This window comes from Apiospora aurea (genome assembly GCF_038362705.1).
Source record: "Apiospora aurea strain CBS 24483 chromosome Unknown utg000006l_segment0_segment0, whole genome shotgun sequence".
NCBI lineage: Eukaryota > Fungi > Ascomycota > Sordariomycetes > Amphisphaeriales > Apiosporaceae > Apiospora > Apiospora aurea.
This window is the reverse complement of record NW_027117393.1, coordinates 4,292,794-4,305,084: the sequence shown is the minus strand read 5'-3', so window position 1 is coordinate 4,305,084 and position 12,291 is coordinate 4,292,794. Positions and strand designations below refer to the sequence as shown.

General features: G+C 54.0%; 4 protein-coding genes across 4 annotated transcripts; 1 reads left to right on the top strand and 3 right to left on the bottom strand.

The window, feature by feature from the left end:
* Nucleotides 1–498: 498 nt before the first annotated feature.
* On the top strand, nt 499–2,178 carry PG986_009928 (acetylcholinesterase; the record flags this gene model as incomplete). Its single annotated transcript, XM_066846150.1, has 1 exon — nt 499–2,178. One exon carries the CDS (start codon nt 499–501, stop codon nt 2,176–2,178), a length of 1,680 nt encoding a protein of 559 aa, XP_066698548.1.
* A 2,825-nt stretch (nt 2,179–5,003) lies between these two features.
* PG986_009927 (uncharacterized protein) lies at nt 5,004–6,428 on the bottom strand (the record flags this gene model as incomplete). The annotated part of the gene is made up of 1 exon (XM_066846149.1): nt 5,004–6,428. The coding sequence occupies one exon, from the start codon at nt 6,426–6,428 to the stop codon at nt 5,004–5,006; it is 1,425 nt and encodes a 474-aa protein (XP_066698547.1).
* Nucleotides 6,429–7,617: 1,189 nt separating this feature from the next.
* PG986_009926 (uncharacterized protein) lies at nt 7,618–8,466 on the bottom strand (the record flags this gene model as incomplete). The annotated part of the gene is made up of 1 exon (XM_066846148.1): nt 7,618–8,466. The coding sequence occupies one exon, from the start codon at nt 8,464–8,466 to the stop codon at nt 7,618–7,620; it is 849 nt and encodes a 282-aa protein (XP_066698546.1).
* Nucleotides 8,467–9,808: 1,342 nt separating this feature from the next.
* PG986_009925 (uncharacterized protein) lies at nt 9,809–11,543 on the bottom strand (the record flags this gene model as incomplete). The annotated part of the gene is made up of 6 exons (XM_066846147.1): nt 9,809–10,015; nt 10,086–10,217; nt 10,296–10,950; nt 11,060–11,109; nt 11,299–11,364; nt 11,463–11,543. 6 exons carry the CDS (start codon nt 11,541–11,543, stop codon nt 9,809–9,811), a joined length of 1,191 nt encoding a protein of 396 aa, XP_066698545.1.
* Between the last annotated feature and the right edge of the window lie 748 nt (nt 11,544–12,291).

The following is a 12,291-nucleotide window of genomic DNA, read 5'->3' as shown; positions in this document are numbered from 1 at the left end:
TCGGGGAGCTCGGGGGAATATTCAATTTTGCGTTTTGCCTAGCGGGCTGCTTTCAATCTCCCGGACTCTGAATAGCAAGACGACCGACTTAGCGAGTCTCACGAGTACACCATTGAACTTACATCCCACCAGCAAGCAAGTGCCGGTGGCAGATTGGAGATAAGCTCCACGACACATCGGCAAGCGCCCAATACAACATCAGCCCTCCCCGCAGATACCGATACCCTGCCACCACACCACAAGCACCCCTGGCGATGCGGACATGCTAGCCCAGGTACAGTAGAAAGCCCCGTTATTGTGCATTGGCTCCGGCCAACGTCGGGACATCTCCGACTCCAAACCTTGCTTCACCAAGAAAACATCCCCAACACGCGACATACCAAGACTATTGCGCCATTTAAGGACGGCATAAATACGATGCGTCTACTCCGAATATGCGTTCCATGGCTTCTCCCCGTAGCCTATGCGTCTGGGCCAGAGAACAACGAAGAAACAGCCATGAAGTCTTTCAAGTCGATCGCCTCCTTCGTGGGACTCTCTCAGATCCCGCTCACCGCCGCTGAGCCCTCCGCCCAAGCTGTCACGCTTGAAGGTTACGGCAGTTTCACCGGTACTACCGTCGATTCCACCTATAGCGGCCACGCTCTCCCCGCGCCGGTCGACGCTTGGCTCGGCATCGACTACGCCACCCAGCCCGTCGGCGAGCGCCGATTCCGCACAGCCTCATGGCCGTCGCCCTTTGAGGGAGTCAGAGAAGCCACAGCGTACGGCAAGGCGTGCATTCAGGATGCGTCCTACTTGGATGCCGAGATTCAAGACGAAGCATGTCTCAACTTCAACGTCTACCGCACCCAGGGCGTCCCGCTGGACCAGAAGCTGCCCGTCCTCGTGTGGATCCACGGAGGCGCGTTTGTGACCGGGAGCTGGAAGAGCTTCGACGGCGCGGCCTTTGCCGCGTCTTCCAAAGTCCCCATCACCGTGGTCAACTTCCACTACCGGGTAAACTCGCTGGGCTTCTTGCCCTCGGAGCTCTTCGAGACGGAAGGCCTCCTCAACCTTGGTCTCCAGGATCAAGCTTTCTTTCTGAAGGAGTTCGTGCAGAAGCACATCCCTTCATTCGGCGGAGACCCGGACCAGGTCACCATTGGCGGAAGGTCGGCCGGGGGCCACTCCGTGGGCATTCACTACTTCCACAACTACAACGAGGACACCGACAAGCCGTACTTCGCACGCGCGATCCACCAGTCGGGATCCGTCACCGCGCGGGCGTTCCCAAATGCCACCTACCCTTTGTACGTCCGACAGTTCACGGAGTACATGTCCTACCTCGGCTGCCCGACCGATAACAAGGAGGCCGCAATGGACTGCCTCCGTACCGCGGACATCAACCAGATCCGAGTGATCAGCACCAAGCTCTACAACGACTCGGAGCGCAACATCACCTGGCCCTTCCAGCCCACGCAAGGCGGGCCCATGCTGGAGAAGTTCGGCTCGGAGTCCGGGCACGACGGGACCTTCTTCCACGTCCCCGTCCTCACGTCCAACGTCAACGACGAGGGCAAGTTCTACCTCCCCGGCGACCTTGAGAGCAACGAGGAGTTCCTCGGGTACCTGCACAACGGCTCCCCCGCGCTCAACGCCACGGACCTCGAGCTCCTCGCGAAGCTGTACCCGGACCCGGCCACGCACCCGGACACCTCCCCCTTCGCCCACTCGCCCAACAGCACCCAGTACGAGCGCCTCTCCGCGGCCTGGAGCGACTACGGCTACATCTGCCCCGGGCAGGAAACGGCGTACCGCGCGTCGGTCGCGGGCGTGCCGACGTGGAAGCTGCGGTTCAACACCAACGCGTCGTGGCCCGCGTGGCAGGGGATCCCGCACACGTCCGACACCAAGTACACGTGGGACGAGCCCGCGGTGCAGCACCCGGACATCAGCCACGTGTACCACGGGTACCTGGCCAGCTTCGTGGCGGCGGGCGATCCCAACACACACCGCTACCCCGGGTCGCCGTTGTGGCCTCGCTACGAAACTACGGGATACGGGCTGGACTCGGCGCCTGCGATGCAGTTGGTCGTGCAGCCGGATAATGGGACGCGGGCGGAGCCGGATGTTATTCGGAGGGAGGCTTGTTTGTTTTGGCGGGATCCGGAGAGGGCTTCGCGGTTGAATAAATAGGGGTCCTTTCCCATAGCTCGCTGTGCTCCTAATACACCCTGCACAGCAATACGATTTTCTGACCTACCTCAAAAGGGTAATACTATCAGTTTTGGGAAGTGGGCTAGTACGAGAACGGATATTCGAAATTTCAAAGTGAGGCTTGATCCGCGATTTTCATAGCCAATCATTTCCAGCCTGATGTGCAGTCCGGACAGGGGGTGGACGCAGGCTGAGCCGTTGAGCCGCGGTGGAACTGTTTAATTAAGGCTGGACGGTTTTGCTAGATTGCATCACACTACTGTTGTACTCTTGCATTTCCATGAACCGTGCGACCCCCCACCCCCCAACCGAGCTCACTCCTTGCGTCCCAGCAATGTCCGCGTCGACATCCTTCAGGTGGGAAGGCCCGAAGCAGCAGCGGGCCCCGAGGATTCCCGTAGGAGAATGGGCAAAGCGAGAAGATAGATTGAGAGAACTTCACAGCCAAATGACACTGCTCGAGGTAATGGAAGAGATGAGATCAGAAGGGTTTGAAGCGACGTAAGTGCAGAGTTACCTCCTGCCGGTATTTGCAAAATCCAAATTAACCTTTGTGCAGTCACAAGCAATATGTCTACCAATTCAGCAAATGGGGTTTAAAGAAGTACGGAAACACAAAAGCAGCCAATGAAGACTTGGTGAATTCTGGAGCCATACCCTGCGAAGAGCCCGTCGCTGTGGTCCTGAATCGTAGGAGAAAGCGATCACGGAGCTTTGAGAACATTGCCTCTTGTAGCAGCAGCGAGCCACTATCCTCCCTCCATCTTGCGAGCAAGAGAATCAAAGCTCACGATGAGAGAACCATGTCTGGACCCGCGCACACTGATCTGCCCGATCCCCCTTTCACACCTGGCCCAGACTCACCCACTCTTGGCTCAACTTTCTGCAACACCGAGAAAGAGACAAACCAAGATAAAAGGGCTGTGGAGCTCGGCATCGACAATGACGACGATAATGGGTGGCCCTTTGATGGTCAGGTCAAAAGTCTTCCTGGAACTCCAGTCATGGGTTCAACTGGCAACCAAACGGTGGCCATCGAAACACGAGAAACCAAACATTCCAGGCGCCTGTCGGCGAAAACGAGGGGCTCTGAAAATAGCAAGAATATCTCAATAGCTGAAGCAAGCAGAGCCTCTGGAAAGGCAAGATCAGAGCAGTTCTTCCAACCTCAACTGGATAAAGCTACCAACTGGGCAGGTTCTAAGAAAGATACGAGCTGGGCCTTGAGGAGCGGCCGAGGTCCTTTCGAATCAGCAGACTATTGGCTTGCAGCATCGGCCAAGGACACGAGTTTTGCCATCTGTGCCAAGTTGCTGGAGCTCGACTTATCATCACAAGAACTATTACCAGAAGAGGCGTTGATTTGCGCACGTGCCGCCGAGTCACCATCACAGCGAGGCTTCATAAAGGAAGTTTTGTTGCGAAAGCTGGAGGCATTCCCGGGCGATTCATCGCAAAGAAGGCTTACATACATGCTGCTCGCGGCAATCTTTGCAGAGGATTCGCATGGTGCGCTATCGTCTGACTTGTCTGATCGTCACTCCTCCTCGAGGCTCCGGAGATATTCCCTGGAAATGACCCCCGACATTGACGCCATTGACGCCTCATTCGACCTCCTCACATATATATACAATAGGCATGTCTCAAACGCCTTGTACGAAAGTAGGGATCAAGACTCGCCGATCAGCGAATACGACTTCATTCGATTCGCATTGAGCCTCGAATCATCGGCCTGGCCCGAGCGGTCCCACACATCCATGCGTGATGAGCCTGGATCTATCATATTTGACTGCGTGAAATCTTGCGTCGAGTGGTGAGCTGTATCGGTTGATTCTGCAGCGTTAGCTGAGCCGTTTTATTCAGTATGGCTTGCCGATGGACCACCGTTCTATTTCGTCACTAATTGGCGGGCCGAGTCCGGCAAATTATACACCTGCTTGTACCAAAAATGGCATTCTAACTCTGTTACCCAATGGATTTGGATGCAAAAGACCAAGGAGAAGTTCAGGATTTCCGCTGCAGATCTATTGATGGTTTGTTGCGATATGGTCACGGATCTGATCTATGATCAGGCTGACCTGACCAGCAACGACATCAAGAACCCATGCCGCGCTCATCTCCAAAGGAATTTAGAGATAGTACAAGGCCTAGGGAGAGAAAAGCTTGTGACAATGTTTCTTCAAGGGCTATACTCAAGGACCAAAATAGTTCTCGAGATAAGTGGTCCATGCCATTAGATGACGATGACTGTCGCCAAAAACTCCAGCTGCAAACAGGGGCTTGGGTGAGGATTACCCACAGTGTTAGGGCGGAGTCCAGCAGGTCAACGCTTATACAATCCAATGTGCCAAACCCTGTGGATCCGAAACAGTATAACCATCCACCACCAGACCTGAGCTTCTTGAGAAACATTGGGTATGATGCGACGTTGGCGCCATCATGTCGTTCCTCGATTTCATCCTACAGGAGAATGAGAAACGTGGCATCTTCATTGCTCAGGATTGGCCACCCGACGACAAGAAATACAGTTTCTCTGAACAGCCATGGGACAGCCATGTCTCTTGCAGGGTCTATCGACAACATGAGTGATATGATGAGGGACTCTTTCAGCATTGCAGAGCGCCCAAGCCAGGACTTAGCGCCAGAGGAATAGCCAAGTCAGTAAGGCGACGGAGAATGGAAGGGGGCGGATAATCAGCGTGTATAGCCAAGGGGCGTGTAGCGGGTAAGGATAACTGGGCTGGGTCAGGGTGGAATGCTTATATTGATCTCGGTTATTTGCTGTATTGTTCCCGGCCGTACTATCATTGTATTCGAAATTCTTCAAGGCTCAAACTTCCCTTTCGTAGTAACTCAACCGGCTCCCCATTGGAGTATCCGTTCACATAGCACGATCCCACCAGAACATAATGGCCCTGGTCGTATCTCCTGAGCAGACAAGGAATCGAGAACCCCTCCAGAAGGCATACCATATCCCCTTCGGCAACAGCAGGCGGCGCTAGCCCCATATTCCCCTTTTCTGTCCTGAACAGAGGCCAGTTGACCCAGTTGAACACCACTTGAAACATGGCGTTTGTAGCATTGAAGGATTCCTCGTATTCTTCTTCGGGTAACGTGCTTCCAAGAGTGGAGATGTCAGGGGCTCCCGGTCCCACAAAGGCGTCATCAAGTGCCGCTGTCGCCTCTTCCGGACTCTCATACCCCAAAGCGCGTAATCTCGGGATAGCAGCCTCGGCGTCGTCACCCTTGGGCTCCCCGATCCGCAGCATAAAACGAAACGCGTGGGCGGCAATGCAATGGACCGAAGACGTGATCCGCAGCGGATCGTCGCGTGTATCCCGGCCTTTGTTCAACGCGCTGAGCAAGGTTTCAAGGCACCGGAGCCCGTCCCGGTCAGGGTACTCATGACCGTGTTCCTTCACGAACCCAAGGCAAAGCCACCAGAACGGCGTCAGCGTCTCCGGGTACTCCGCCCTATCAGATCCCACGTACCGGAACACTCGCGCGCATCGGTCTAATTGCACACCGGAGAATCGCATGGTCCGCTCATCTAGAATTACGGGGCCGTCGGGGCCCACCACCTCGTCCAGCCAGGGCGCGACGAGCGCGTCCGGTGCGCCGATGGAGTAGTTCGCATCCTCGATCATGGTGTGGAACCGCGGCACCCACGACGGGAACTCGGAGACATCCCGGGCCTCGCGGATGAGACCCGCGCTGTGGAAGAAATGCTTGTACTTCTTCTGGCGCAGTACGGCCGCGACGCACTCCCGGAAGACGTCGGGAGCGCGCTTGGTATAGTCCGGGACAATCCCTCCGCCCAGCACGCCCGTGAGCCCGAATACGACGTCCCGCGGGTCGGTCGAGCGGCAGATCGTGCTGACCAGGTGGACGAAGCGATAGTCGCCCCGGTTGCTGGGTTCCCTTAACATTTGCGCGAAGAGGATGAAATTGCAAGAGTGGCCCTTGTCCTTGATGACCCAGTCCCACACGCGCTGGTCGAAAAAGGGGGGCTTGAGCGGTTTCTGCTCCAATAAACGCTCGGCGAAGAGGTTGAAATCGATTAGCTGTTGAAACGTCAAGGAATGGCCGCCGCAGTATAAAACGTCGGCTTCGAGGTTTCGCGCCAGCACGACCTCTTGGATGATCCAGATCCGCGTCCAATAGACGTGTTGGTTCAGTTCGTCGAACTCGCTGTGTTCGCCGAGGAACGCGAGGTCCTGAGCGTCCATCACTACATCCGAGTCGGGGTACTTACCCTCCTGTCTCCTGGTATCGTCAACATGGCAAGCGCATGCCTTGATTAACTTGAATCCCGACTCGGTTGAGTCATTAGATGGTCCAAGCCAGGAGATGACCCTGCTTGCCTTGGTATAGATCAAGCCCATCATAGCGACCTGCTGACCCCTTTCCACCACGTCTTGCTGGTTGATGCAGACGGTGTCTGCCCATAAGAGTAAAGCCCCGTCGCCACCCTTTCCTATGATATACGAAGACCTAAACTGTCTCAAAGCGGAGGCGAGACTCTTCGTGGCCTGGGACGGCTGGCCATCGACCGCAATCTCCTCGGTATCTGTCGGATCTCCCCAAACGTAGGAGAGTGCCGCATAAGTTGGCAATTGGAAGTCCTGCAGTCGCGCTATGAAGATTGCACAAGAGGCTCGCGCATCATACTCGACGCTTGGCGCAACCCAAAGCAGTCTGATCTCTTTGCGGCCGGGGTCTAGCGCCGTGTACATCGTAGGGGCCTAGAGGCGTGGGGATTCGGGCTTTTGCTGCGTAAGTACAGATATCAATACGTGAGAGAAGAAGCCAGCCAGGTGACGCCATTGCGTAAGCTGCACAATCTTCAGCGGTTCTCTCTGTTTCTCATATTTGCGCGTCAACCGGGGTTCACGTTTGCTGCATTGAACATGGGGGCCACAGCTGCTATTCGGGGCTAGCGCTCACTTCGCCCCCCTTTTCTCGCGACGATGATACGGCGTATGATTTCTTCTGCTTATGTCCCCTGCCATCTCACGCCCTCGACAGGGGGCGTCGAGTCAGTAAGCTCAGCACATCTCTTCGGACATGGTTACATATATGCCAAAACTCATCAATAAAGGGCTTTCGGCCTGAAACGTATGCACTCTATTACGTCCACATTACGACAAGTCTTGACATGGCAGTATAATAACCTGAATTCTTAATATCAAAAAAGATATCTTTGAAGTTTATGTACAATGTAAATGTCTGAATCAGAGTTGAAAAGGTAAGCATGTGCAAAGAAGCGAATGTTGTGTTGTTGAACCAAGAAGCGAAGAAACAATAAGTCAGACAAGCCGACCCATTCCTGCTGTTGCCACAGTGCCAAGAAAGAAAGAGAGAAACAAGAATAAATGCCATAGAGGTTTCATAATCCAAGGTATCACATCCATGCCTCTATTTGTTGACGTAGTACTTGCCAACGGTGGTCAAGTCGCCGTTGTTGTTGAAGAGCGCCAGGCCAGGACCGGTCCAGCCGTTGGCGTCACGCTGGCGGAAAGACCCGAACCAAGCGTAGCCCTCGACCCAGCTGAGGCCGTCAAGGTAGGGCGTAGCGCCCTTGATCAACTTGAGGTTCTCACTCTCGCTGGCGCCCGGGTAGCCAATCTCAGTGATGTAGAACTTGAGGCCATTGGCGGTCGGGTTGTAGAAGCTGCGGAGCTGGTCCAAGTGGTCCTTGAGCCCGTCCAGGCTCCCGTAGAAGTGCACCGAGACAAAGTCCTGCGCGCAGCCCGTGCCGGGCTTGCGCGCCTGGCACGCCTCCCGGAAGCTCTTGAGCCAGGCCCGGCCCTGCGGGGAGCCCGACACGACCGGGTGCGAGATCTTCCAGCCCTTCTCGCGCAGCGGGACGATGTGGTCGATGTAGAGCTGGGCCGCCTTGGCGGGCTCGATGGGGTTGCCGCCGTTGGCGGCGGGGATGTCGGGCTCGTTGAAGGTAAGGAGATGGTCCGAACCCGCGCGGAGGCCATTCAAGGTGGAGGCGAGTTTCGAGTTGGCCTCGTTCGGGTTCACCAGCGGGAAGAACTTGACGTTGCCCTTGTTGGACTTGAGGTAGTTGTTGGGGTACAGCGACCAGGTGTAGTACCACTTGACGGGAGAGCCCGGCTCGACCAGCTTGGCCAGGTCGGACTGGGCTAGGGGCTCAGAGCCGAGGGCGAGGCCCTTGGTGGTGGTGGCGGCGGTGATGGTGGTGAAGAGGAGGGAGAGGGCGAGAAGGAAGGAGGCGGTGCCGCTGATAGACATCATGATGGGCAAAGTATGGATTAAGGACAACCCGGGAATATGTGGAGTGCAAAGCCTTGAGTGTTACTATGCAGGAAGTGGCGTTAGTGAAGCTGGAGAGCCTTGCGGAGTTGATCAAGACATGATTCAGGGAAATAATACTCACTTATATACACCAGAGATATCATGGGACCAGCATCACGAGACGCTCCAGATCCTAAGTTGTTATGTTGCAATTTCTCATTTCCCGCTGCCTGCACCGTCCCTTACCTTATCCGTATGCCGCATTTCCAACGGGGTTGCTTATCTGTGATCAGGTATGCATTGCCCTGTCCAACAACGGGCTGGCCAAGCCTCCGCCGACGTTCCCAACGTAAAAGCAGACATCATTAGGACGAAAGATTGAGATTAGTCGACCTATTATCATCCCATAGGAACTTTGCAGGCTTATGGCAGCTCATATAAGAGCCCTTTCCGCCCTTTCCGACGCCGAACTTGATGGCGGCCGGTCGTGGCATTCCACGTGAGGAAAGTCATTGCGGCAAATGCATTCAGAGTTTTAGAAAACATTTCTGTCTTACTTTCCCCAAACTGATTGGTGTTCCTGGAGGAAGCGGCCCTCGCTTGTCAGCTTAGCCAACCGCGAGGAAGCCACAATGTATTGGCTGACCCCTGACGGTACCTGCAGTCGTCAAACGCCGTACGTGGCCATATGCAACCGACAAGGGATGAGGGGATTCCCTTTTGATCCCTTAACTTACGGTCGATGTGTAAGCACCAAGGGGACGTTACAGTCAGAAGGTCCTTAAATAGGTCGAGGGGGGCTTAGTAAGGAAATCCAACAAGCCCATTTGGGTTACCATGCAATGCTCATCCCTGCTTTGATAAGATAGTGGCATCCAAGTACGCCGCCATGGGCAAATAAATGGACTACATATTAAGGCACGCAAACCCCAAGTTCCCTTCAGTGCGTGCCAGGAAGTGGAATGTGAAATTTACGGATCACAAACAGAGACTAGCCATGCATAGAGCTTAACGTTGCTGATTGTACTCGGGATACTCGTCCCCGTACCTGCATGGCACTAGACCAAATGAGATCTGACGTTCAAGGCCCATCTGGTTCTAGACCAAAGGAATTATCTCTGTCAACACCCGGAACCTCCCTAGAAGCCGAGCCTAGGCTTATTTATGAGATGAAGTCAAACGCCGATCCCAGGATTGGCACATCACGTCATGGTCCAAACATGCAGATATTATATAATATGAAGTCAAAAGGTCGTAAGTTCGTAGATCGTCCCGTCGTCAATGAACGCCCCCTTGCTGCACACCAGTAATGAAGGGAAGGATATGCAATCTCACAGCCAGTCTAAACGATTGAATCGTTGTCACTATCCAAGGCCTCTCGAATTGACTTCATTGCATCCTTCTTCCCAATGGTCATATACTTCCGCGAGAGATACCACATGAGCAGTGTCAAGCTCGCCGCCGCGCCGCAGTAGAGACCGATCCAGGGGGAGATGACTTGGGAGCTCTCTTCCGGGATCCACTTGAAGAACGTCATTGAAAACAGCGTCTTTTTCCCCGTCGTTAGTATGGGACACGGCTTGCGGGGTGTTACTTGGTCAAGGGTAGAGTAAGCTTACCGCTAGGAACGTCCCCGGGAGGAAGATCATGCCCAGGATGGAGACGAGGCGCATCTGACTGCTGTCCATTTTGGATGAGCACGCAATGATGATGTTTGCTTTGGCGTCGCGTCTCGTGTGGTAGTTCCATTCCTGCTCATCAGAGATCAGTACACCTCATGGTAAAATTGCATAATCGACACCCCGGACTATGCGCTTCCAATTGCTCACCATCTGTGTGGCCATGGACATGCCGCCAAGGAGGCTGTCGGAATTTCGCACTTCACTGCGGAGTTCGATTTGCAGCTCTACCAGTCGGTCCCGGAACTTCTCCGTGTTGTGTATGGCCATCCTATGGTTGCCCTGGGTTTCCACGTCCGCCTCGATCTCCGTGGTGAAGCCCCGAGAGTGCGTTGTCATGGATTCGAGGATGGCGATCAGACTTTGGATGCCGTTCTTCAGCTTACTGACCATCAGCCAGTTCTTGGTAGCCATGCAGTCCTTCTGAAGTATGTTCTGGTTGTTCTCGGCTTTCTCGCCGTCCCCCGCCTTCTCTTCCTCCTCCGCCTTCTCGGACTCGTCAATCTGCTGGGCGTAGGTGCTGAGTCGTTTTTCCATGTCCAGGATCCGCTGGTCCAGGAAGTTGCTTTCGGAGCGCAGCGCTTCCAGCAGTCTCTTGCGTTCGAGTTCCACAAACATCATGGGAAGCATGAGTGGATGAAGGGCAGAAGGAGAACGCTTGAAAGTTTTGAGCCATTGCGTTACAAATGCCATGGCGGCATCGGTGCATCCATACATGACAGCAAAGGTAACAAGTGTATCTGGAAAGGTGGTAATGCTCATGATGATGTCGTCATCGTCTTTAGTCTCGCAAATAGTATCCGACCTGCAATTGTAAACTGTCAAGTTTGTTAGGATGCTCGAGACACTTGGATGCGTAGGGTTCATACCGATTGATGGACCAAGTGACTTTGGATCATTCCATTTAACCGTACGCCAGTTGAAGACAGCATGAGACGTTCTGGGCATCGTCAACGCTAACGACCTGTGCTGAAACAGATGTTTGCAGGCATGCTGTAGAGTGTCTTTCCCATACGGTAACGAGGACGCCGACTGATCACGGAGCCGTTTATGCATCGCGACGAGGGTTGTGCGAGATCCCCCATCAATCAATGACTGGCAATTAAGCAAAATTTCAGCTCTGATTCTCTAGGGCAGTGATAGACTGACATACACTGTTGATCCATTCTAGATACTGCTCCTCTGACGTCTTTCTTTCATGAACGAATCCAGTCTCGCCCTGGTAAAAAGGTCAATGTCTTGATTTCTAGGAACTCAATTTTTCAATGATCAAAATATATTTGCCTTTTCATCGGTATGAAGCTGCACAGTCTGTACCATGAATTCGTCATCCTCTTCGAATTCAAAGAGGCTTAAGTCATTGTTCCCGAAGGCCTCATTCTGGCGCAGCCAGTCCATGTTGTACAATGTATCTCTTGATCATCGAATCTCGAGGAGATTAGTCTGAGAGAGCGTTGCTGTTGTCGGTCATAGGAAGGCCAAATCGATTGCCAGTTTCCTTGCCTCACATGGTACTCTCTCAAAGACCCTGGAGTGCTCGCTCCTTAAGGGTGAATCGATGGGAAGAGGGGGAGCAGCTCGATGCCCCTCCATGCGAGCGTGCTGACCGCCGGGCGTACAACTCATCACCGCTGCGGTGAAAGTGCAGATGCAGGCTGGCCTTGGCAGCCAATAAGGCCTGTAAGATCACCCCCTGTTGCTTCATGTGCTATTCTGTGGCTGTCCGGTATGCATTTGCGGCATTTATTCAATTGGACGCTGCCGGACAGCAGAGCCTGGTTCGAAAAGTCTCTTGTAGCTGTCGGGCTTACTACCTACTTCATTGCATCGCGCCCAGAACCGAACACACCTCCGCATCGTTTTCTTTACCGACATAAGTATCTACCGGTGTAGGACTCAGCCGCTTGCTGCATTACTCAGCCCGGATGCCCCAGGCAGAATCAGTGGGCACTGCAACTTCGGTTAGCCTGCCCGAAAAAGTGTAGAAACTGTTTCTCTGTATGACATTGCTGCCTTGAGATGCCTTGGACGAGGCTTCGCATTTATCAAGAGAAAAAAAAATACTAATACACTCACCAAGGACGCATCTCTTTTCCCAACTTGCTCCATGTCTCCCTTCAACAAGCTTTCGCGCTGGATAGACAGC